The 23,757-nt window shown below is 53.1% G+C and overlaps 1 protein-coding gene across 17 annotated transcripts; it reads left to right on the top strand.

Moving 5' to 3' along the window:
- Window positions 1-4,083: 4,083 nt before the first annotated feature.
- ZDHHC1 (zinc finger DHHC-type containing 1) lies at window positions 4,084-23,633 on the top strand. Of its 17 annotated transcripts, none has more exons than XM_070612141.1 (13): window positions 4,236-4,551; window positions 9,936-10,112; window positions 10,662-10,708; window positions 12,102-12,344; window positions 16,467-16,642; window positions 18,314-18,415; window positions 18,827-18,951; window positions 19,052-19,210; window positions 19,479-19,591; window positions 22,421-22,503; window positions 22,766-22,859; window positions 22,980-23,058; window positions 23,159-23,633. In XM_070612141.1, the coding sequence occupies exons 3-13, from the start codon at window positions 10,700-10,702 to the stop codon at window positions 23,440-23,442; spliced, it is 1,467 nt and encodes a 488-aa protein (XP_070468242.1). In that variant the 5' UTR covers window positions 4,236-4,551; window positions 9,936-10,112; window positions 10,662-10,699; the 3' UTR covers window positions 23,443-23,633. The 17 variants fall into 17 exon arrangements, with proteins under 17 accessions (XP_070468241.1, XP_070468237.1, XP_070468239.1 ...); XM_070612137.1 differs by having other exon boundaries at window positions 4,251-4,551; window positions 22,343-22,503; XM_070612139.1 differs by having other exon boundaries at window positions 4,251-4,551; window positions 19,034-19,210.
- The last annotated feature ends 124 nt before the right edge of the window (window positions 23,634-23,757 follow it).

Here is a 23,757-nt window from a genome sequence, read left to right as displayed (position 1 = left end):
GGAAAAACAGATTTACTATATTGAAAGGCTGGTAATATAGGAAGGTCAATTTTTACACCAAAAGTAATTCAACAGGTATTATTTACTTTAAAAAAGGCTTCACAGGTATTGTTTACTTTACAAAAGTGTTATACATAGCACTATGCTTCCATTTATTCAGTCCTTCCTTCCTTCATTCAACAAACATCTATTGAGTGCTTATGTGTTCCAGGCTCTGTGCTTGGGAAGCCATGGTGACCAAAACAAACATCATTCCTTTCCTTGTGGTCTCTGACTGGAGGGACAGCCCCTAATCGATGACTATACAGTCAAGGAGCCACTGACGGAAGGAACTAGAAAGCAGAGTCCCATGGTGCTACGGGAGCAATGGCCTCTTCTGTTCTGAGTGTCAGAGAAAGTTTTCCTGGAGGAAGTGATGTGCCAGGTAGTAAGAGCATCATACGCAAAGGCCCTAGTATAAGAAGGAGCCTGGTCCTTCCAGGAAAGGGAGTCCATGAGGCTGCAGAGCTCAGCCAGAGCCAGGGGACAAGGGAGGTCTTGGAGGCTGCAGTGAGAAGGAGATTTTGATTCTAATTTCATGGTATATCGAAATACCACTCCCTGGGGAGGAGGGAGAGTCATTGAGGGTTGTAAGCAAGAAGTAAAATAATCAGTTTGGCTTTTTTCTTTTTAAAGACAGCCACAAACTGTGAGGAGAATGGACTGGTGGGGGACGGGGAGCCCACAGTGGAAACAGAAAGACCAGTTAGAAGGCTGCTGTGCTTGCCAGAACAAGAGATGCTGGTGGCCATGGGGACAAGCCAAATGGATAGGCTGACTCATGCAGGGCCTCTTGGAAAGGGTACTGTGACCCAGACGAAGTGGACCCAGAGAGCAAGAGTTGTGGTTGACCACGTCCCACCCAGGCTAATTTGATAATTAAAATTTAATTCCATTAGTTGATGAAATGGAAAGCATCATTTCCGGGTAGAAAGATAAGTCAGGTCTAGATTAAATGTATCAATGTCTACTACCACTTGAACATTCTCTATGTGCTTTATATACATGACTACATTTTCAGGCATCACCACAGCCCTAGGCAGTAGCTGTTGTTACCCCCATTTCACAGAGAAGCAAACTGAGATTGAGAGAGGTTAAAGAATTTGTTCAGCTGGTGACTGGCAGAGCTGGGATTGAAACAAGTAACCGGTGACAAGTCCCAGAAAGCCCCGTGTACTCTGGCTCTAATTAAGGACAGGTCGCTGGTTCCAGCCCAAGGTGGAATGAGCCGTCTTTGCTTGCCCAAGTGGGACTCTCTTCTGGCAATTCTAGGAGTCATGTCAGCCAGCTCAGAATCTTCTCAGACACGTGTGTGCAAGCCCTGAAAACCAGAGTTGGGCTTTTTCTCCCCTTGACCTGGGATCCCCCACCCTGGGCAGACCTGCCTTGCCGGTTGGGGGCAGCAGCTCTGGCCAGGAACAAGTCCTGCCGGAGGGGCTGACTTCTGTCCCTGAAAAAATGTGCCTCACATTTTTATAGAAATTGGCCAGAGAGGGTGGGAGGAGCTGGAACTACACTCCAAGTAAAGGGAATCCTGTGGGAAAAGGCCTGGGGGTCAAAGCTAATGCTGTGGGTTCCAGGAGCTGCACAATCCTCACAGAGGACAGGGGTGAGGAGGTGGAGGAGCTTTCCAGGCAGGGAAGCCATGCCATGACATTTCAATTGATCCTAAAGGCAGAAGAAGGGAGCCCTGGAAGTACCTTAAATGGAAGAGTGATGAGGTGGTGTTTTCACCTTAGGAAGATTTCTCTACCATCTGCCTGCCCAGGAGCAGGCAACGTGTGGTCTTCCTCATTAGGTGATGCCCCGGGCAGTATCACGTTCTGGATTGGGGACCGCATGGTAATGACAGACTCAGAAGAACACTATCAAACTGCCTGTGTCTTTAAAAAGCAAATTTGGCCAGAGGGAGTCCAATTCTAAGAAAGCCTGGCCTGGAGTCACTCAGGCAGACATCGAGGGAATCTGAGCTGTCACTTGGATTTTTGTTTCAAGTAAAACAGCTTTAACTAGTTATGTGCATGTGGATCTATCCCTATTTGAAATCCACTGTATTACTTTCATATTGCTGCTATAACAACTGCCACAAATTCAGTGGCTTAAAACAACACAAATTTATTATCTTACAGTTCTGGAGGTCAGAAGTTTGAAATGGGTCTCGCTGAGCTAAAGTCAAGGTGTCAGCAGGCTGGTTCCTTCTGGAGGCTCTAAAGGAGAATCTGTTTCCTTGCCTTTTCCAGTTTCTAGAGCTGCCTGCATTCCTTGGCTCACACATCTCTTCCTCCATGTTCAAAGACAGCAGCATAGTATCCTCAAACCTCTCCGACCTCTGCTTTCATGACCACATCTCTTCCCACTCTGACCCTGATGCCTCCCTCTTATAAGGGCCCTTGTGATTACACTGAATTTACCTGGATAATCCAGGATACTCTCCCCCATCTCAAGATCCTTAACTTAAACGTATCTGCAAAGTCCCTTTTGCTATGTAAGGTAATATAGTCATGGGCTCCAGAGATTAGGACGTGGACATCTCTAGGGGCTATTATTCAGACTACCACCCACTTTGACAAATAAAGAGAAAGAAAAATAAGCCTGGCAGCTGGAAGGAGAATGGACTGGAAGTAAGCAGGCTGCTACGAGATAAGAGGCAGCTCTGGGCCGGAGTTGAGTGGGAAGAATGGATACAGGACATGTTTCTTAGGAAGGACTGCCTGGTTTGGGGGACTGTCTGGGTTAGATGGGCAAGGACTAGGAGGAGATTGGGTGGATAGTGATGCCCTTTGGAGGGCCCGAAGGGAGAGGGGGGTTTGTGGCAAGGACTAAGAGGGCATGTAGGGATGTGTTCCATCTAGATGCCCATGGGACATCCAGGAGAGGTGCCTGGGAGAGGGGTGGACCCAGAGTCTAAATAGCTGTGACTCTCAGGTCCCTCCCCTCCCTGTGGGCATACATGGGCTCATGATCCACCTTGATATCTGGGTCGCCATCTCTGTTTGACCCTAAATTCTCCAATTCCATATAAGAGTTGAGGAGTCATCTTATATTTCTGAGGCCAGAGTGGCACTGATATTTATTCCACATTGAGTAGTTCTGGACACAATAATTTATATTGCAGAGAGATTAAGTCACTTGCACAAGGACCCACAACTGGCATGTGACAGAGCAGGAGTTGTTATGTTGCTTTTATTATATGCTTGTGGCTTATTTTAGGGGTAGGGATGTTTTCTGTCCAGCCCATTCTGAGCAGGTAGCCAGACCACTGCGCACAGGTTCAGGACCTTAGAGATACAGATAGGACATCTGGTGGAAGACAAAGGGTCTTTCTGTCTTTTGAGAAAGCCTGAGCTCAAGGTAGAGCTGAGTCCATTCTGAGTGTCCACAGGGAAAAGGGGAGAGGGAGCTTTCAGGGAAGTCATATCCAGTAGGGAGATCCCTCAGGCAGGAAAAAGGAAGAGAATCTGCAGGCCATGGAACAGAGGAAGCAGGCACCTATGCCCTGGCAGCACCAGGGCAGCAGGCATGACCCCACAAAGCCCAAACCTAAAATTCCTGTGGATGGGACAACAGCTGTGGCCTCAGTACCAGAGAGGATCCATGACCAGAGGATGCTTCTCAGAGATTCTCAGTCCTTGGAATAATCTGGGTAAGAGAAGCCCAGTAGAGACCAAGACTTAATTTCCCATCAGCCTAGAAGATGAGGCCTCCTAATAGGATTTACGCTTGATTTAAAGGAAAAAAAGAAAGGAGATATTTTGTGCTACACATTTGGGCTTTTTATACTTAACTTTTACACTTTATATTATGGGGCACCTGAGTATCTATTTGTGTATTTATTTGTCTAGATCTGTCTTCTCCTTAGCCTGTAATCTCCCTAAAAGGCAGGAATCTCGTGGGTGTTCCTCATGGTGGGTCCAGTGCCCAGCACACACTTTCACTAAAGTGTGCAGGCTGACTGAGGGGGTCTCCCTGAGATTGGTAGTCTCAAGGGAGAAACTGAAGGGGGGGCGGGGCACGCATTTGGGACAAGTCAGGATTTCCAGAAGAAAGGCTGTGGATTGGCGGTAGGGGATAGTGGTTTTTAGAGGAGAAAGTTTGGAAAGGAATGGGGAACGTTCCGGCTGGGGCGCCAAGGGGTCCCTGGCGAGCCCCTCCCGGAGCCCGGGTGCCGGCGCGAAGCGACGCAGCGCGGTTTGGCCGCTGCGGGGCGCCGTAGCCCGCGCCGTTGCCAGGGGAACGGGCCCAGCGCCGGCCGAGGCCCTGCCCGCCTCGGCCTGGCCCCGCCGCACTGCCAGCCCGCTCGAGCCGGAGCCCGAAGACTTGCCGGCCCAGCTCTGCCGTGCGGCCCGCTATGGGGCCCCGGTCCGTGGCGCGCCGCCGCCCGGTCCCGGGAAACGTCTCCGCCGCGACGGTTTGAGCGCGGCCGCCCTGGGGAGGGAGGACGGCCAGGCGCGGGGGCTGGACCGCTGGGTGACCTTCGCGGGGCCGATCTGGCTCGGCCGCCACGACGCGCAGGTGAGGAGCCACCGCCGCAGTTCTCGCCTCCAAGCCTGACCTGAGCCTCGGGGTCGCGGCTGGGCCGCCCAGCCGGGCTCTGCGCTCGCTTGGGTCTGGAGCCCGCGGCCAGGGCTCCAGGGACCGGGGAGAGCGCGGGGCTTCCTTCTAGCATTCATCGGGTTCACAGATCTGCACTGAGCGCCTACTGTGTGTCAGGCTTGGTGCCAGGCGCGGGGCCACGGAGGACTCCAAACAGATGCGACCAGTGTCCAGAACCCACGGAGTATGAAGACAGGGCGGGGAGCAGGCGCCAGATAGACAAAGTGATTTCAGGTCAAGATAAGCGCTCTGGTGATGAAATGCAGTGGGGTGGTCAGGGAGGGCCTGCTGTTAACAGGTGACTTTTAAGCTAAGACTTGGAGGTTGATAAGGAGTCAGCATTGTGAGCAGGGTAAGAGTGTTTCTGGAGGAGGGAAAAGCAAATGGAAAGATCTGGAGGCAGCAAAGTAGGATTTAGGAACAGAAAGGGTGAGGGGAGCTTTGGAGGATGTGTTGGGGAGTTTCAACTTTGTCCTAGCAGTTGGAGGAAACCATTGAAGAGTTTTGATAAGTTTCAAGTTTTGAAAAGCTCACCTCACTCTGGCTGCTGTGGGCAGGGTGGTCAGGACAGGGCACAGGGGGAAGTCAGCTGAGGCCCATCCTAGTTCTGCCGGTCTGGCTGTGCCTCCTAGAAGAACTTATTTAGTCTTTCTGAACCTCAGCGTCCTCATCTGTGAAAAGGAGATGTTATTCTGCTTGTTGTTTATGAGGGAGAAAGTGAGGTGGCAGCTACATCTGAGACCAGTGACTAGAGAGGTCTATGAGAACAGTTTGAAACTATAGGGCCTAGCTCCGAGAGTCGTGAGGCTTTAATAAGTGAATTCCCTCAAAGACTTAAAGCAGTGCCTGGTGTGGAATAAGTGCCCTCTAAATGCTGGTGATGGTTATCATTATCTTTGAAACACTGTAGGAGAGCAGTGATGGAGGCTTGGATTAGGGTGATGGCAGCAGAGATGGTAAGAAGTGGCTTAGTTTCCCTTGTTGAAGGAGAGCTGGATTTAGAAATGGGGGAGGGGCAGGCCCTGCTTTTGTGGAACTGGTGGTTCACTGAGGGAGGCTGGTTTGTAAACAGATCATCACCATGAGATACAATAAAAGCAACATTGGTGCTTAATTAGCCAGTTTCTTGTTGTTTCAGTTTTTTTTTTTTCTTACTTTGTTCTTAATGACTGTTTCTTGGTGGGTGTTCCTCAAGGCTTCCTCCTACAATCATGTGAGTTGATTTCCTGGTTAAAATCAACACTTACCTCTGCTCGGTGGCTTTGTTTTTGCTCCATGTTGCTCCCTCCTTCTTGTCCCCTTTCCTTGGCTTAACTTGAATCCCAAACAGTTTGCAGTGGTTGCTTCAGGAGGAGAACGGCCCGGAAAATGTTTGCAGACCACATCAACTCAGGAATGACTGAGGTTTCAAGGTTTTTTATCCCTCGAACCAGACTTTTGCATATTGTTTCCGTGAGGAGCCCAGCCGCATCTGAGACTGATTGATGATTGGAGAGGTCTCTGAGAGCAGCTTGAAGTTCCAGTTTATTTCCTGGGAGTTGTTGTGATGTGCATCTGTTAGTCAAACTATAGCCACTTCCCAGAATTTTAAGGCCAGAGACTTCTCTGGCACCTGTGGGGGAATTTTAATAAACAAAGTACTCACCCTTGAAAGTTCTTTTATAAATGACTTTTTGCACTGTAAAACTGTGCTCCATACAGCATTTTCTTTCAAGCCTCCCTTTAGGTGGTTAAATTGGGCATCTATTAAATCTTGGTGAAAATTACTTTAAAAGCAGATTCTGCAAAAAACCCTGAAAAGTTGATTAGAAATATCCGTGGAAAATCATTTGCGTAGCAACCATAAATCCTCTAGCAAAAAGAAAAGATAGTTGGGAGCAAAACCTTCCTGTGGTGTGCAGCCTCCCTTTGGGTTCTGGAGTTGTGAGGAGCTGACCTGGCCTTTGGCTGAGGACTGGAACAAGGTTCTGCCCAGCAACTCCTCTCTTGTGTTGCCTGGTTGTCTGATTCTGGCTTTGACAAGACCCCCAACAGCTAGTAGGGAGCCCTGCATCTCTTTCTCACTGCTCTGCAGCTGAAGGACTCAGAATTGCTTTCAAGAGTGAGAAAGCATTGAACTAACACTGAGCACTCGTGTTGCACGGTTGTTAGGCAGGATTTCCTTGTCTGTCTGACATGGTGCAGGGCTCTGGATCACACGAGCACATTTGTTCCACATGGCAACCCAGTGGGGCCAGGAGGGTAAGCAGGGACACCCCTCAAGTATTTATTTGTGTTTTTTTCAAAACCAGTACATACACATGGTATAAAAAAATTTCAAACAGTACCAAGGAGTACATAGTAAAAGCAAATCTGTCTCACCCCCAGCCACTAGATCTCCTTCCCAGAGATTGCCCCTGTGTCTGCTTTCTTGCATTTCTTTCCAGAGAGAATCTGTGCGTGTAAGAACATAGATGTCTATCCATCCCCCTTTGTTTTTGCTAACTCAGTGGCACTGCTCCACAGCCATCCCACATCTTGCTTTTCCACTTAACTGTGTATCAAAGGTCATTTCATCTCTTATTGTTTTTGATGTTGTACAGCATTCCATTGTGTGAATGTGCCATAGTTTGTTTATATTTTTTTTTGTCCTTTATTATTACAAACAAGACTGCAATGAATCACTGTGTACTTTGTGAGTTTATGTATAAGATAAATACCTAGAAACAGAATGTCTGGGCCCAAGGGTGTATGTGTTCTAAAGTTTGGTAGATATTGCCAGGTTGACTTCCAGCTAACTTTTTGAAAGAAGAATAAAGGAGAGACCCAAAGAGGTGACTCTATGAGATTTCTCCCCCATCCCCAGATTCCTTGGTCTGTGAGTGGCAGTGTAGGAACTAGAACCAGACTCTGTCTCCAGGCCTAGCCCTTTTCCCTGGCTCCAACCTGTCTCTGCCTATCAGTGGCTCAGGTCCCCAGGCCCTCCAAGCCTCCACATCAGCCCTGTCATCTCTCCTCTGACCCCATCAATCTATCCTCCCAGTTCCATGATCTCCCCTTACAAACCCTCTTTAGTAATTAAGTTGATTCTTTCCTGGAATCCTCAGACATCTTGCAGGAATGCAAGGATGCCCACAGCCTCTCCAGGGCTGGTACTTTTCACCGCAGTCTGGTTCTTTTGACAGTACCATTCATGAATCTCAGAACAACGTTACTAAATATGTTTTTGGTGGGAGAAGAGGTGGGCAAGAGGAAGGTGAATCAGTCATGTAACTATTCTACATTTCATAATGGGGACTTGATATGTTAAGATTTCCCTCATTTAAATTAGGCATATAAACTAAGGTAGCCTAACCTAATTTTGCAAATGCCGTTTGAGGCTTTTAGTAAGTGAATGTTAACATAAACAGATTATTGTCAACCTGGCAATGGCCTTCACCTTGTTGGGACAAGGGAGGGGTCTGCACAGCCCCTCCAGCCCGCCTCAGAAGCTAAGTGGGTCCTTGGCTTACCAACAGGGTGGCTACCTTTGGCCACAACACTCCATGGGATCTCTTTGCTATTGGTTTCCCCCATCTCTGCCAGCTTAACTCTGTGGTTTGTTCTGTGGCAGCAGAAGGTGTATGAAGAATCTTTTATCAAGGGCCACATACCTCTCAGCCCACCAAAGATGCAGCTGGGAGCATTGAGGGCCCGGGGGAGCTTGTGGGCTTGACCTCCACCTCCCAACTCCTCCCAAAGCACAGGGCTGCTAGACTGCAGCTCTCCCTGGGCAAGCCTGCTGTGATGGCACCTCCCCCGCTGCTCACCTTTCCCCTCTTGCTCATGTCCTCCTCCCCACTGTGACTAGAAAGTTTTCTAAAACATCCATCACCTTTATGTCACACCTCTGCATTAAACTTCCTGTGATGCTCTGTGGCTCTTGCAACAATGCCCAAGCTTCCTCACTTGGCCTCCCAGGCCCTGTGGGATCTGACCCCGTGGCTTCCCAGAGCTCATCTCTCTTTCTCTCTGGACCCTACCTCCAACCCCCAAACCTATCCACCCTGTGTTCTGTCACACTGAATGGCTGGCCCTTGCAAGGCTACCAAAATACCCATTCACCCACTGCCCTGATGTCTGTCTGGTTCCTCAGAAAGCAAGTCCCTGAGGGCAGGAGCCTGGTCTCAGGTATGTTTACACCCTTAGTGCACACAGAGGGCTGGGCCCCAGTAAGCACTGACTGGGCCAAGGTGTGAGTGCACAAGCTGGTGCGTTGTTTAGGAGCAGAGCCATGCATCTTTCAATCTGACCTCCTAGAGAAGTGCCTGGGTGTGGTGACAGTGCTTGGTCTCCTTCGTGCTTGAGGCCCCATCTTGCACTCTCTCCTACCTCCCAAACCTTTTAATCCAAATCTTTTAGGCCAGGGGCTGGCCCTGTGGCCGAGTGGTTAAGTTCGCACGCTCTGCTTCAGCGGCCCAGGGTTTCACTGGTTTGGATCCTGGGCGCAGACATGGCGCCACTCATTAGGCCATGCTGAGGCAGCGTCCCGCATGCCACAACTAGAAGGACCCACAACTAAAAATATACAACTATGTACTGGGGGGATTTGGAGAGAAAAAGCAGGAAAAAAAAAAATCTTTTAGGCCAAAAGAATTTGTGGCCATGAACTCCACAAGGGAAAATGTCATCAGTTAAGAGTTGGCTAGCCCAGGCTTTTGGGGCAGGTGGTATGCCTCCTGGCCAGCTCGGTGTCTACTCTAGAGTGCTGCCACTGCTGCAAGGGACTTAGACCCAACAGCACCGTCCCCTCATCCACAGTGTCATGCAAGTGGTACCTCTCTGGGTCAAGACCACCCTGTTTTGGAGTTGGAGCCACCCCCAAGGCTGTTTGTGGTAGGCCCCTGCCCTCACACAGTGACTCCTCCCACCTCAGGTATTGGCGATGCAGCAGCACTGGGGGTGCCTGCAGCCACTGCCAGGTACCCTGGGCAGTGGGGACATGTCAGCCTTGTGCCTCTGCTTCTCTTTTTAGAAACTCTCTAGTAGGGCTGTTTAGGTGTGAGGATGGCAAAAGGAAAGCCAGAACTTAGGGACCCCAATTCATAAATTCCCTTCAAAGTAGTTGCCCTAGTGATGGGGTCACTGGAGAGCCAAGGTGTGAGCCACAGGAATTTGCCTCCCCTAACCCCACCCCTAGCAGAACCACCTAGCTCAGCTGTAATTCACAGGGCTTGACCTGATGACCTTTGACTATTTCCAAAAGTCAAGAACAATGATTTGCTACCTCTGGGGACATTCATAATAAAGTGATGCCAACTTTTTGATCATCTTTATCACCTTAGATTGAAGGTGAGAAGGTTAGAGTGGCCCAGCTCTTATGACGCGGTGTTCCTTGGGACCACTGACTTAAGAAAGCAACTTCAACCAACCCTATCACTTTGGTCATAAACCTTGGAGAATATCAGATGCAGTAGCTGCAGTCTGGAGATGTGAGGACAACCCAGAGAGCTATTTTAAGGGTAATTATAACGTCTACCATTTAGGGAGCATTTTTGTGTCAAGGTTTTACCTACAGTGTCACTGATCTATATGCAGCCCTAGGTAGGATCCCGACCCCTTGTTCAGATGGGGAAACTCAGGCCACTTGGCTGGTAAGTACAGAGCCAGGACTTGAACCTAGATCTGTTTCCACCAAAGCTAGGGCTCTTTTTTCACCTTTTGCTGCCTCTTACTGAAGACAAAGCAAATAACCAAAGGATTCCAGTTGAGTCCCTGGGAGAAAACTAAGTCACTCCATTTAGCTCTGAGATGAAGCTACTCAGAGGTGACTTCAGATATCCCAGGCTTGGCTTACAGGAGGCCCTGAGCCTCAGCCAGGATGAAGGGCAGAGTGGCTAAGTGGGAATGTCTGGCAGTCAGGGTAATAGCTCGTGGCAGGGGGAGCTGGGACGGGGGATGTGGGTGCATGGGAGCTGTGCAAGTTGATGGCAGGGCAGAGTGGGCCAGATGGCTACAGGTGGACCAGGATTCCACACCATTCACCGCGCCCACATTTCCTTTTATTTCAGATGCTTTCATGTCAGCAAATATTTACTGAGCACCTACTATGTACAAGGTAGGTTCTGGGTGCTTGGGGGAGGGATGTAGGGAACAGAGGTGCATGAATCACAGTACATTTGCTGCCCCGGCATAACGGGGGCAGACATGGGGATGGCAAAGTGTTACAAATGGCAGAGTGACTTGCCCCATAAAGACTGAGCATGAGGGCCCCCTGACTCTGCTTGGGGCATCAGGGAAAGCTTCCTGGATGAGGTGACACAGTGGGCTCTGAAGGTCTAGTCGCACTTTGTTGGGCTGAGAAGTAAGGAAAGTGTTCCAGGCAGATGTGCTGAGGGGGGTCTGCCATACCCTTTGGCTTAGTCAGACTCCCTGGCCCATGGGCACAGGCTCCTGAAAGGAGAGTCCAGCCATCAGAGTTTTGTCCCTAGTTCCTGGCCTTCCCACCAAGAGCTCTGAGTTGACTTGTGTTCCCAAGTGTGGCGGTGCCTGCTCAGGCTCTAGTCCCACCTCAGGCCCAGAAGATAGTGGGGGTGGGGCTCTTCCTCCTGTACCGACAGGCCCACCCTGCCTGCCCTGCGTGTAACTTTGGCTACCAGGCCAGCTCTTGGGCTGAAGAATGGCAGGTTGGGGGTGGGAGAGTGCTGCCATCTGGTGGTCTGGCTCTGGCTAAGGCCTGGCCTTCCCTGAGCTCCCTTTAGTGAGTCAAAGGGCATCAGCCTACCTTTCTGCTTTCGGTGCACTAGGCCCAGATTTACTTAGAGAAACACGGTCATTTCTGCTGCTGGAGAAAACCAAGGAGGAATCCTCCCTTTTCTCGTGTACTGGCTCCTCCTCAGCTAAGAAACCTCAGGCAGCCCTTCTGAGGCACAGGGAAGATGGTTCAGGGTCCTCCAGTCCTAAAAGGATTACGTGCTTGCCAAGAGGCAGAGGCCAGATCCCCTTCCTCAGCCACCCCCCACCCCTCCCTGTTTCCCTTAGCAAAGGGTAAGGGGACCCTCTCTGACACTTGCATTTGGGCCTGAGGACAGAGGTGACTAATCCTAACAGAATCAGCATGTGTTCTCATCGCTCTGGCCCCAGCCTGATATTGTTACCAGATGAGAACATGTCTTACTGGGTTTAACTTTGATGGCTGTGGAGACAGCACTTTGAGTAACAGGCAGCCACAGTGTGTCCTGAATAAACCTTGGACCCTCCTACCTTGTCCTGGCCAGGGCTGGGGCCAGAACTTGTTGTGGGGCTTTGAGACCAGCACTCCACTCCCACCCTCCCCCACTGCCAGACTTTGTCATGCTAGGGCCCCTGGTTCCCCTGCAGAGTAGCTGGAAGATGGCTTCCCATCCTAGTCTGCTCCTCCCTTGCTGAAACTTGGCTGCAAGCATGGGGCTCTGGGCTCCAGCCTGGGCCTCCTCAGGCTAATGCTCTCTCTACTGTTTCTCCCTCTGGAGATGAACATCTGCAACAAGCCCTCCAACAAGACAGCCCCTGAGAAGAGTGTATGGACAGCGCCTGCACAAGCCAGCAGACCCTCCCCAGAGCTGCAGGGCCAGCGATCCCGCCGGAATGGGTGGAGCTGGCCCCCTCACCCACTCCAGATTGTGGCATGGCTGCTATACCTCTTCTTTGCTGTGATCGGCTTTGGGGTCCTCGTTCCCCTCCTGCCTCACCACTGGGTGCCTGCTGGCTATGCTGTATCCTTGGGAAAGTGTGGGGCTGGTGCATGGAAGAGTGAGGGCAATGGATGGAGGGATGTGCAAGAGTGATGACAGAAGGGAGCCTTAAAGCTCTCTTTGAGCTAATTGTGTCCAGAACTCAACAAGGGATAAATTAGAGAGTAATTATTTTACTTACAAAAGAATTTTTTACTTTTCAAAAAGAGTCACGGTAGAATTCTTTTACATAGCAAGTTTCCTGGTACATTTAAAATGTGGTTTTATTTACGGACAGATTATTATGCTGTACCCAGAACTGTTTAGGAACTCTTTGATTTTGTAAATCAGAACCTTTTAGGGTGAGGTTGAATTGACAAGAAGAGGGATAAAGATGCCCTGGAAGCTCCTGGAAACAGTGACAAACACGAACTTGCACAAGCCTAGTGGTGCGACTGCCCCAGCCCTGGCCACGACCCCCAGGAGCAGAGGATGTGGGTGCAAGGCTGGGAGATTAGGGTACAGCAGGCGGCCATGTGCCCTGTTCAGAGGGTGCCCATGACAATGTGCCCTGGTGTATGTGCTTCATGGAGATGATTCCTTGGGCCTCTGGAGGAAGAGGGCTAAGATGAGCTAAAGGACGTTGGCAGGGATGAACTTGAAAGCCTCGGGCATAGAGTCAGCAGCTGAGCTTGGTCCAAGCCCAGTCCTTTCAGGCTGCACAAGGCTGAGCAGCTTCTTCCAGGGCTCCAGAGTTCAGCCTTCTTCTTTGTCTGACAGGAAGAGTTCTGCCTGCTTCCCAAGGTGGAGACAAGGAGCATGCAAGGATGTGTGTGTGAGCACTAGAATGTGTGAGCCATGAGTATGAGCATGCCCTCTTGGGAAACTGCAGAGCCCTGGGCTGCTGAGTGACAAGGGCAGGTGTGTAGAGAGGGTCTCTAGAGAAGATTGTTGTCCTCAAACACCAGCAGCGTCATTATGGGGCTTCTTGGTTCACTAGGGCCCAGAGCCTAGTCATCAGCTTTGTAAATGGAAAGCTGGACTTCCCCTGAGGTGACCAATAGGGCTTAGTGCTATTAAGTAGAATGCTTCATGGAACATTCCTCCAGTGATCTGGACTGGGCACACCCCACACTATATAAAGGCACTGTGCCAACCTTGTACATGGATTATCTCATTCAGTCTTCATAATAATCTGTAAGGAAGGTATTCTCCCCACTTTACTAGTGAAGAAATTGGGGTTCAGAGAGATTAAGTGACTTCCTGAGGTCATGCAGCTGGTACTCAGTGAGGCCCAAAGGGCTGCTCAGGCAGGGGGATGGTTTAAGGGTTTTGTCCTCTCCACAGTCATTGTTTTGGGCATTGTGGAGGCTCACAGAGCCACCTGGTCTGGCACCCCATTTCCAGGTTTGGATGGTTTTCCTTCCTTCCATCAAGGCCATCCTCCTTCTGCAGGTTCCCTCAGGGCCCCTGAGGAGTGAGGTAGGGTAATGGTGTGTACCAAGTACGCACCTCGGGCCTGGAACTGGCCTGGGCCCTAGGGTTGCAAAGATGAGTAAGTCAGGACCCCAGCCCTGGGGTGCTCCCTCCAGCTGGAGGAAAGCCTTGTAGACTGGAGATTGTCACGTGGTAAGTTTGGGGGTAAGGGCTCAGACAGCAGACTGGGTGCAGGAGGAGGGCCGTCTAGACCAACGTCACCATGGGCCCAGATGCCACCTGCTGCTCACGGCTCCCCTCCTCCCCTCCATCTGCCTCTCCAGGTACTCTCGGCTCCGCCCCTTTCCTTCATCTGCTCTATCCCGTCAGTCATCAGGTCCTATTGATTTTACCTCCTAAATAGCTATTGAATTAGCTGTCTTTTTCTCCCCATTGCTTCTGCCTCTCTTACCTAGATGACCATTTTGTTTCCGAACAGGTCTCCCCCCCACATACTGTCACTCTGGCCAGTCCATCTGTGTCCCTGCAGCCAGAATGTCCTTTCAAAAAACAAATCTGATAAAATTGCTCCCTAGCTTAACACCCTCTCATGGCTTCTTCCTGCCTTAAGGAATGAGGTTCAAGATCCTCAAGGCTCTCCATGTTCTGAACTCTGCCCACCTGCCCAGCCTCTTATATTATTTCCTCTGTTGTTCTCTGTTGTGGTAACAGTGGTCTCTTCCTGGAAGCCCCTTGTCCCTCTCTCCACCCCAACACTCGGCCAAGTCAGGAGTCAAGAACTGGCAGCCCGTGGGCCAAGTGGGCCTACCTGAAAAAAATTTTTCTTTTTTAACTGAGAGATAATAACACGCAAAATAGATCTTAAGCATTCCTTCAGCAGGTGTGTTTTAAAAATTATTTCCTTGTCAACATTTAAAAAATCAGAGACCTCACATAGAAAAACAGATTCCTTGTTCCTTTTGAAAAGCCAGAATTGGTGACATGGGCCCTCGTTCTTGCATGGCAGCAATGAGCTGAGCTGGAACCACACGTCAGCCACCCCTCTGGTTGGGACTCTGCTTGCTCCCGGTACACAGCCAGGCTCCTTCTCCTCCTTCCATTCCCTGCCAGGTCCCCGTTATCTGTTCTTCTCCAAGTCTCAACTGAGACGATACTTCCTCAGGGAAGCTTTCCAGATCCCTTCAGACCAGACGAGGTCGCCCAGTTACAAACTCACACAGTCCTGTTAACTTTCTTCATTACAATCAACCCATTATTTGATTAATGTCTGTGTTTCCCACCAGACTGTAGGCTCCTTGGGGTTAGGGACCAAGTCTGTCTTGCTCCTGCCATATCTTTCAGTTCCTGGTATAGAGAAAGACCTTGGTAAACAGCTGAATGAATGAACCAGGGGGTGGGGGTGGGAGAAGTGTTGCAGCAGGCAGGAAACTAAATGTTTGCCCACATTCAGTGTGTCTGAAGAGAGGCTGGAATGGTGAGGAGTAGTGGTTGGTGATACCAGAGAGGTTTGAGAGGAGCCAGAGCAAAAGGGGCTTTGGCACTGAGCTAAAGAGTAAACTTTAGCTTGAGAGCCATTGAGACCCATTGCGGGTGTTTAAGCAGGTAAGGCTTTAGGTTTAAGTTTTTGAAAGCTTACTTTGAGACCAAGTGAAGGGCAGTCTCAAGGGGACCCAGAGAGGAGGAGCAGAGTCAGGAGACTATGGAATAACTCAGGCAAGAGGTGAAGGCCTGACCCATAGCCAGGACCGTAGGGATAGAGGCTGTGATGGGCCACGGGATTGTCTCTTTCAGCTGTGGTGCAGCACAGTAGGGTGGAGCCTGGCTCATGCAGACATGTACAGAAATTTGGCTGCTGCGGGGTAGAAGAAGGGAGAAAAGGGCGTTGGACAGGTGATGGATGGAGGATAAATGATGGAGGGATGATGTCTGCCTGGCTAGCAAGAGGAGGGAGGGAGGGAGGGAGGATGGCTGCCTGAGTGGAATCTGTTGGTGAATTTTTACACATTCAGACTTTGCAGCAAATTGTGAGCATACCTGTCTCTAGCATGTGGTTCAATCATTGAGCAGATAGGTCCTGCAAGATCTGTGTTTCAGCGCTAGGAATTAGCCATGCTACCCCTGGCCAGGTCCCGAATGTGACAGGCCATCCCAGACACTCAGCCCCAGGGCTCTATGTACCTGGGCTGCAGGTCAGGGAGGTGGTGGGTGTATGAGGCCCTGTCTGCAAGTGATTCTCCATCTGGCCCAGCTTCTGGGAAAGGGTGGCTGCTTCCCTCTCAGAGCTGACTTCCTGTGAAAGCAAGATAAACAAGCTTAGAACTTTTATTTTAGGTCTCTTGACTTTAGAGGATAATCTCTTTCAGTCTCACTTCACCATTTAGAATCTGAAACCAAATCAGATTCTGAGGTAAGACCAGCAGGGCCTGCACCAGGCCTGGAGCAGTGAGGCCAGGGCCCTGTGTTTGGGGGCCCTTGGCAGCAGTAGGCAGTGCTGGCTTGTGAGCTCCATTACCAGCTGGCCCTTCTCCTCTTCCATCTGGGGCACAGGTATGCTGTAGAGGTCTGACAAGGAAGCTCTCCGGGGGTGGAGGTAGGAAGAGGCACAGGCAGAGAGTCTCTGCATGGGGGAGTTATATGTAGGTGGAGAGCAGTTCTCTAGCCACAGGAAGCAGGAGTGGGGCGCCCAGCTGGCAGAGTGTGGAGTGAGTCTTTAACCTGCTGGGCCAGTGTATGGGCGTCATCTTTGCCGGCCACCTTGTGGTGCACCTGACTGCTGTCTCCATTGATCCAGCGGATGCCAACGTGCGGGACAAGAGCTACGCAGGGCCCCTGCCCATCTTCAACCGCAGCCAACATGCACACGTCATCGAAGACCTGCACTGCAACTTGTGCGATGTGGATGTGTGAGTGCGTGTGGACTGAGGGTGTGTGGGCAATGAGTGTTCCCCAGGGAACTGCCAGCAGGAGCTCAAGGCAGAGAGGGGCATGCCCAGGGCTTTACAGTCATCCTGATGCCTCAGGACTCTCAAGTTTTACACAGTCACGAATCTCGATGGAGTGACAGAGAATTGGGTAAAGGAGAAGGTGAGGAGAAGGTGACTGGAAACAGAAGACGAGGAATAGCATTTCCAGCAGTCAAAGTGGGAAACGTTTGGCTCTGCCACAAACATTTCTAATGACTAACTCTGCCAGTAACACTCCCTTCCCTCCCATTTCTCACAAGTATTCCCAGATAGGGGTGAGGAGGGGAGTTAATGCTTGAGTACTTACTACGTGCTAAGCCGCATCTTTCTCACTTCACAGAGAAGGAAGAGCCTAATGCTCAGAAAGGCTAAGAGGCCTGCCTGAGGTCATATGTCTATTGGGCAGCAGAGCCAGATTCACAATCCAGCCTATCTGGCCTCCGAGCTGATATTATTATCCTCATTTACTCATGAGGACTCTGAGGCCCAGAGAGGCCAAGTGACTTGCTTCAGGTCACACTGCTAGTAGGGAGAGGAGTCACAATGTGCAGAGCCTACCCTTGGCTGGTCCAGACTGCCTCCCTAGTCATCCCATCCTGCCCCCAACTCCCTGAAGCTTCCCGGTCTCCCAGCCTCAGGTAGGGGATCCGGGATGAGGGTGGGGTCCAAGGCCAGCTCCCTGCTAATCTTAAGAACCAGGCAGCCTGTTGAAGTGGATCTGTCCGTAGGACAGAAAAAGATCCAACAGCATTGAGGCACTGAGGCCTTTGGCATCAGTCCATCCTTCCCTTCACTAGACACCAGTCAGCATGTTCATTGTTCCTCAGTGGATGCTCTGGCAGTTGCTGCCCATTCCAGGGCTCTGTTCTGTTGTGGTTGCGGGGGGACTGACAGGACACCGGGTGACTCACTCTTCCACATTCCTTTGGGCTTCCCTGATCCCTCTCTGGGGCTAGGAGGCTCATTTGCCTTCCTAATGTGGCCTCACCTCATCTGAACCCCTGCAGGGAACTGCATACCGGTCACCTAACGCTCACCCAGATGTTCGCTTGTTTCTCTTTCTTTGGCTCCTTTTGGATTAGGCCAGACAGACTGAGGCTTTTTGGGAGAATGCCAGAAAAAATTCCCATAGTCTGGCAGGGAAACAGGGACTCAAAAAGTGAAGATGTCAGGAAGTGCAATGCAGGCCCTGGGCCTGGCAACCTTGCTCTCTTTCACTCCCTGGCCTCATACATGCATCATCTGCTGGCTCAGCGCAGGGGTCCTTGCTTGGAAAGGCAGCCTCGTTGCCGTTTCACACCACCATCACCCGGGTGCGCAGTCCCAGAGTGGGAGAGTATAATGCTCCCCATAGCCTTCCGCCCGAGCCCGCGTCTGGGTCCCGGCTCTTCAGAAGCGCTGCCTCCTCCGGGTGCTCCGCCGCGCAGTGCCACCAGAGGGCGCGCGCGCTCCCCGTCGCCGTGCTCAGCTGTCGGGCGGGGTCGCCCGATCCGTAACCGGCTCCAGGCTTGGTGCTGCAGTCCCTTCTCGAACCCTGCCGCCCCGGCCAGGTCGGGTGGTGAAGGACTGGACGAGCAGGCCGACCCCTATGTGCTCCCTCCCTCCCCACAGGAGCGCTCGCTCCAAGCACTGCAGCGCCTGCAACAAGTGCGTGTGCGGCTTCGACCACCACTGCAAGTGGCTCAACAACTGCGTGGGCGAGAGGAACTACCGGTGAGAGTGGGGCCTGGGCCTCACGGGTGTCTAGGGATGCGCGTGTCTGAATGCATGAGCAATGGACTTTGAGTGTGCATATGGGGCAGTGCAGAGATGGTGGTGCTTGGAGGACCTGTCCGCTGGCGTGTATTAGTGTGTGCTGGTCTGAGGGTGATGCTCCTGATGGCTGCTGCCTGGGACACTGAGGATAGGTTTGGGGTCTTCTTCCTGCTGGCCCAGGGAAGGGTGAGGAGTCTGATGGGGGGACCATCCATTTTTACCTTTACCATTAGCCTTTGGCTTCATGAGGAGTTGGGGCTGTGGGGTCAGAGGCCAGGCTCCCCATCCCAACCACAGACCCTTCTGAGCTCTGGGCCCTTACCCAGCTGGAGCACCTGGGTGCTGACAGCTGCCCACGGCTGGGCCCAGGCTCTTTCTACACAGTGTGGCATCTGCTTTACTGGGTGTCCTGCTCCTCGTGCTGGTGGCCACTTATGTCTTCGTGGAGTTCTTTATCAACCCTATGCGGCTGCGCACCAACCGCCACTTTGAAGGTTAGTCTGGGCTCCAGGCCCACTCCCATCCCCTAACCCTGAGCCCCTTCTGGTCACTGGTCACAACCTTGGCTGAGCACAGTCTGTCTGTGCGTTGCAGTCCTGAAGAATCACACGGATGTGTGGTTCGTGTTCCTGCCTGCTGCCCCTGTGGAGACCCAGGCTCCTGCCATCCTGGCCCTGGCTGCCGTACTCATCCTTCTGGGCCTGCTCTCCACAGCCCTCCTTGGCCACCTGCTCTGTTTCCACATTTATCTCAGTAAGTGCCTCCACCTAAATACCTACATACCCACTCCTGCCTTGCAGGGGATAGGGGTCTCTAGGCTGCAGGCAGATACCCAGTTGGGCTGTAGAGCCCTGAAGTCATGCCCCTTTCCAGTGCTGGCTCTCTGTTATAGTATAGTCTCACTCCGTGGCGTAGTGTATGTGGGGGCAGTGGTTTCAGCCTGGGGCTGGGTACCCTCCCTCACCTTCTAAACTCCAGGGTCCCTTTTCCACTGCACTGAACCCTCTCCTCACTCCCTCAGTATGGCACAAGCTCACCACCTATGAGTACATCGTGCAACATCGCCCGCCACAGGAGGCAAAAGGGGCCCACAGGGAGCTCAAGTCATGTCCCCCCAAGATGCGGCCCATTCAGGTATAGAAGTGGCCCAAAGGGCTGATGGGAAGGGAGATGGGGCCTGGGTGGGGAGGGGTGGTGGGCTGTGTAGCGAGCAACTCATGATGAGACAGAGCTAAGGGAAGTGGGCCTGGAACAGCAGCTGGGGTAGGGGGTACTGAGGGCAGCAGGAGCGAGGCCAGGCCTCAGCACATGCCGGCTTGCTCAAGTACAGCCACAAGCCAGAGAGAGCCCTGCATTTCCCTGACCCCATGTATGTGCTCTTCCAGGGTCCAAGCATGTGCTGGAGGGTGTGGAATGTGGGAGCCTGGAAATGGGCAGGTTGGGGCTACAGAAGAGAGAGGGATGGACCAGTGACTGGGTCACTAGGATGGAGCCATCAGTTTTTTCCACCCGGGACACTGAGCCCTTATGCCCACCACCCTATTTAATGCTTAAAACAGCCCATGAGGCAGGTAATGTTACCTTACCCATGTTGCAGATGAGCATATTGGGCCAAGAAAGGGTAAACAAGCTGGATCTGGGAAGAATTAAGATCTCTACACTCTGAGGCAGGAACCCTCCAGTGCAGGCTCGAGCCTGGCCAGGCCAGCTGCTGACCAGCCTATCCCCATTCCCACGCCCTGTGGCTTCCTGAGGTCAGCAGCTAGGGGTGGGGGTGGTCTAGTCCTTGGAGCCCCCAGGGACTGGGAAGGCAGAGGGCCCAGGCAGGCCTTGCTGGAAAATCTGAGCTCCGGATCCCAAGGCCTTATGTCAATTGGACACAAACAGGCTGGTGGGTGGATTAGGGGAGGGCTTGGGACCCTGCCTCTCCTGTTCTCATTGCCAGGGGTGGGCCAGGCTGTCAGGCCTGGGCAGGCCTAGGGGGGTGCTGGTTCTTGGCGGAGACCTCCCGCCATACAACTGTGTACCTGCCCTGAACCCATGTAAGCACAGTGGCAGCCATCCTGGGAGTGGGTATCATCCCCATACCCACTTCAGAGAGGAGACTGAGGCTCGGAGAGGTAGGCAGGAGAATTTCTCAAATTTCACAGCCAGTGCCCATTGAGGCAGGGCTGGCCCTGGGATGCCCAGACTTGAGGGCTCTGGACCCCTGCTCTGTAGTCACTGCCTGCCTAGGATTTGGGGCCAGATGTGCCAGCAGCAAGGGCATTTAATATCTGCAAATGACCTCAGAGAGGCCTCCCCAGGGGGTAGAGGGCTGTGCTTGTCCCATTGTATGGAGGAGAGAGCTGAGGCTGAGGGCTGCCAAGTACCATTCAGGAATGTGTAAATTTTGAAGGTCTCTGGGAGGATCCTAGGGACAGCAGTGATGAGGGAAGGGGGGGTTGAGTGAGGACACCCTAATGATACCCTCAGACTTCCCCTGCTGGCTAGGACTGGCTTTTATCCTATCCTGGCCCCTCAGGCTTCTGGGACCATCCTCTTCTGCTGCCACCCTCCCACCCATCTTACCCTTCTAGAGCTTAGGGGCACTAGGGTACACTTTGCCCCTCTCTGCTGGGCCCTGGAGGGGTGCTGAGTCCACATTGGGGAAGAGGAAAGATGTTGGCGGAGGATTATCTTGAGGTCCCAGTCCTTGTAACTGGCCTCTGACCCTTTCCTCTTTCCCAGGGCCCTCTGGCTGGCACCCCCACACTCCTCCCCAAAGGGCCAGCCTGGGCATAAGTTGGGCGTGGGGCTTACCCCCAGCTTCAATCACTGCATCTGTGTAGCCAGCCCGTGGCCAGCTGGGCTCTGTCCCTCAGATCTGCCAGGGCCCCACAGGCAGCCTCCCCACCCCCACGCTGAGCAGGAATGCGGGAGGGGCCCTGTTCTGGAGCCGTTGCCCCCAAACATAGGCTTGTTTTAGAGACGGTGTTGCTGTTACAGTGTCATCTCTGCATTAGTCAGGACGCCTGGGTCTCCATGGAAACGGCTGGGGAGCAGGCGACAGCTGTCTGGGTGCCCTCCCACTGCCCAGTGGGGGCGGGGCCTCGTCGTTCAGGCTCCGCCCCTCACCCTCAGTCCTACTCCCTTCCAGGGCTGGCTTTTTCCTGGTTTTTGTTTCCTCACCTGCAGTCTTGGTGGACTGTAGCTAGGGCGAGTTGTGTGCGCTAGAGTGCCACCTTGTGAACTCCTGACCTCATGCCCCTTCACTTTCAGGGTTTGGATCTGTCACTCCCAGGGTGGCTGTGAGGATCAGGGACTAAACAAGACACAGAACTCTGCCCATAAGCCTGGTCCCAGATGGGGCTGTGGTGCTGTTTTTCCCACCATGTACTGCCTGCCCTTTCCGGGAAGGTGTGGGGTTGGCTGGGCCCACACCACTCCCCCAGCAGTCGAGATTGTGGCTGTTGCTGTGAGGACTCAGCTCTGCGGGAGCTGCGGAGCTGTGCACACAGCCTTGGGTGCACACCCCAGCATATGAACAGCTGCCTGGTCTCCCAGCCAGGGAAAAAATTGGCTCGGAGACTAGAGCCCTGAGAAGAGCCAGAAGCAGGAGAGGGCAGTTCTTCGAACCTCTTCCTCACCCCCACACCCCTTGGCCAGAGCAGCTGTAGACTGTGTGCATTGGACCCATGAGGCTGGGGGCTTCCCAGAGGAGGCTGAGTTTGACTAGATGAAGTCAGGAGGAGGTGAGGATGGGATAAGGTCCAGAAATGGGTGTTTTAATCCTTGTCCTGCAGAGGGGGTTTTCCCAGCATAGCCGGGAAGCCTGGAGGAGGACAGCCCTAGACCTCTGTGCCTAGACCTCTCACAGAGGCTGGGAGGGGGTATTGTGTCCAGGACAGGGTAGGCTCAGGACCCAGAAGGCCCTGGATCCACACCTGGCCTCCCAGCCTCCCTGACCCCCACCTTCCCCAGGAGATGGAGTTCTACATGCGAACCTTCAGCCATGTGCGCCCAGAGCCCCCTGGCCAGGCTAGGCCCGTCGCAGTGAGTGCCAAGTGAGTGTGGCTTGGGCGTGTGCCACCTGGACATCTCCCATTGGCATGGTAGGGCCATCAAAGGTGGGAGAGAGGGGTAGGCCAAGGCCAAGGCACAGGTCTGGGTCCAGCCCAGTGTGGCCTTGGACAGATCAATGCCCCTTTCTATTGTCTGCGAGGGATGCAGGCTTATTTCAGGACCTCCAAAGGGGCGGGTTTGGGGGGGGGGGTGGGATTTGAGGGAACAACAGCATTCAGAGCTTACCCTCAGCTTCTCCCTCAGTCCCTCCCGGTTCCTTGCCACCCTCGGCCAAGTGGACCCTCCACCACCCTCCTCCCCAGAGACTCTCGCTCTACCACCCCGGATCCGACCCCAGGTAGGGGGACGGCGCTCAGCCCCTAGTCCAGGTGGAAGGGGAAGGGAAAGAAGCCTCTATCCCGCCCCACTCCTCTGCTTCTTTTGGCGATGTCACTCAGGCTCCCCACTGTCTCTGCAGAAAAAGAGGAAGCGGCGCGCGTATAAGGTGCCGACCTCTGGGACCTTGGACCGGGAGCCCCCGCTGCCGAGGCTGCCGGGTGAGCGCCCCTTCCTGACCAGATCCTGCTCGGTGAGCTCCAAGGTAGGGCCCCAAGCAAGTCGCAGCCTCTACTTTCACGTTCTCCTCCACCCCCGCAGGGCCCCAGGCCCTAGGCCGCCGCTCCAGCTCATCGTCGGATTCTGCGGGCGCCAGCCCAGTGCACGCCGCTGGTCCTGCAGGCGCTTACCACTCGGCGTCAGCCGAGTCCATGGACGAGATTCCAGTGGCGCAGACGCGCCTGGGCAGTGCTGCTCTGGCCGCCCCCGGGTGCAGAGGCCGAGAGCCCGGGCCGGCGCTGCAGGCGCGTGCGCCCGCCGTTTTCGTGAGCCCCAGCAGCGGCAAGCCCGGGGCGCGGGGCAGCCCAGAGGCTGGCCTGGCTTAGCTGGATCGAGAGGCAAGAGAACCGAGGAGGAGCGGCCGGCCCGACTCTCTATGCAACGCCCCCACCCTCGCCTCACCGAGTGCACTTTAGGGGCCTCTACGGCCGGCGGGATCGGCCCCCTCCCCCACGACTCAGCAATACCCGCCCCACCGGCCATGATGCTCCAATAAACTTTTTTATGCTTTTGCGGACGTAGTGCATACTTTCTTAATAGAAAGGGTCACGGGCCCTCCTGGAACCGGACCGTTACCAGTCGGCCTAACGGCAGAGGCTAGTGTAGGCCTCTGAACAGTGGGTGGCCACGCAGATTGTCAT

The sequence above is a fragment of the Equus przewalskii genome, chromosome 3 (genome assembly GCF_037783145.1).
Source record: "Equus przewalskii isolate Varuska chromosome 3, EquPr2, whole genome shotgun sequence".
Lineage (NCBI taxonomy): Eukaryota > Metazoa > Chordata > Mammalia > Perissodactyla > Equidae > Equus > Equus przewalskii.
This window is presented reverse-complemented; position numbering and strand designations above follow the sequence as displayed.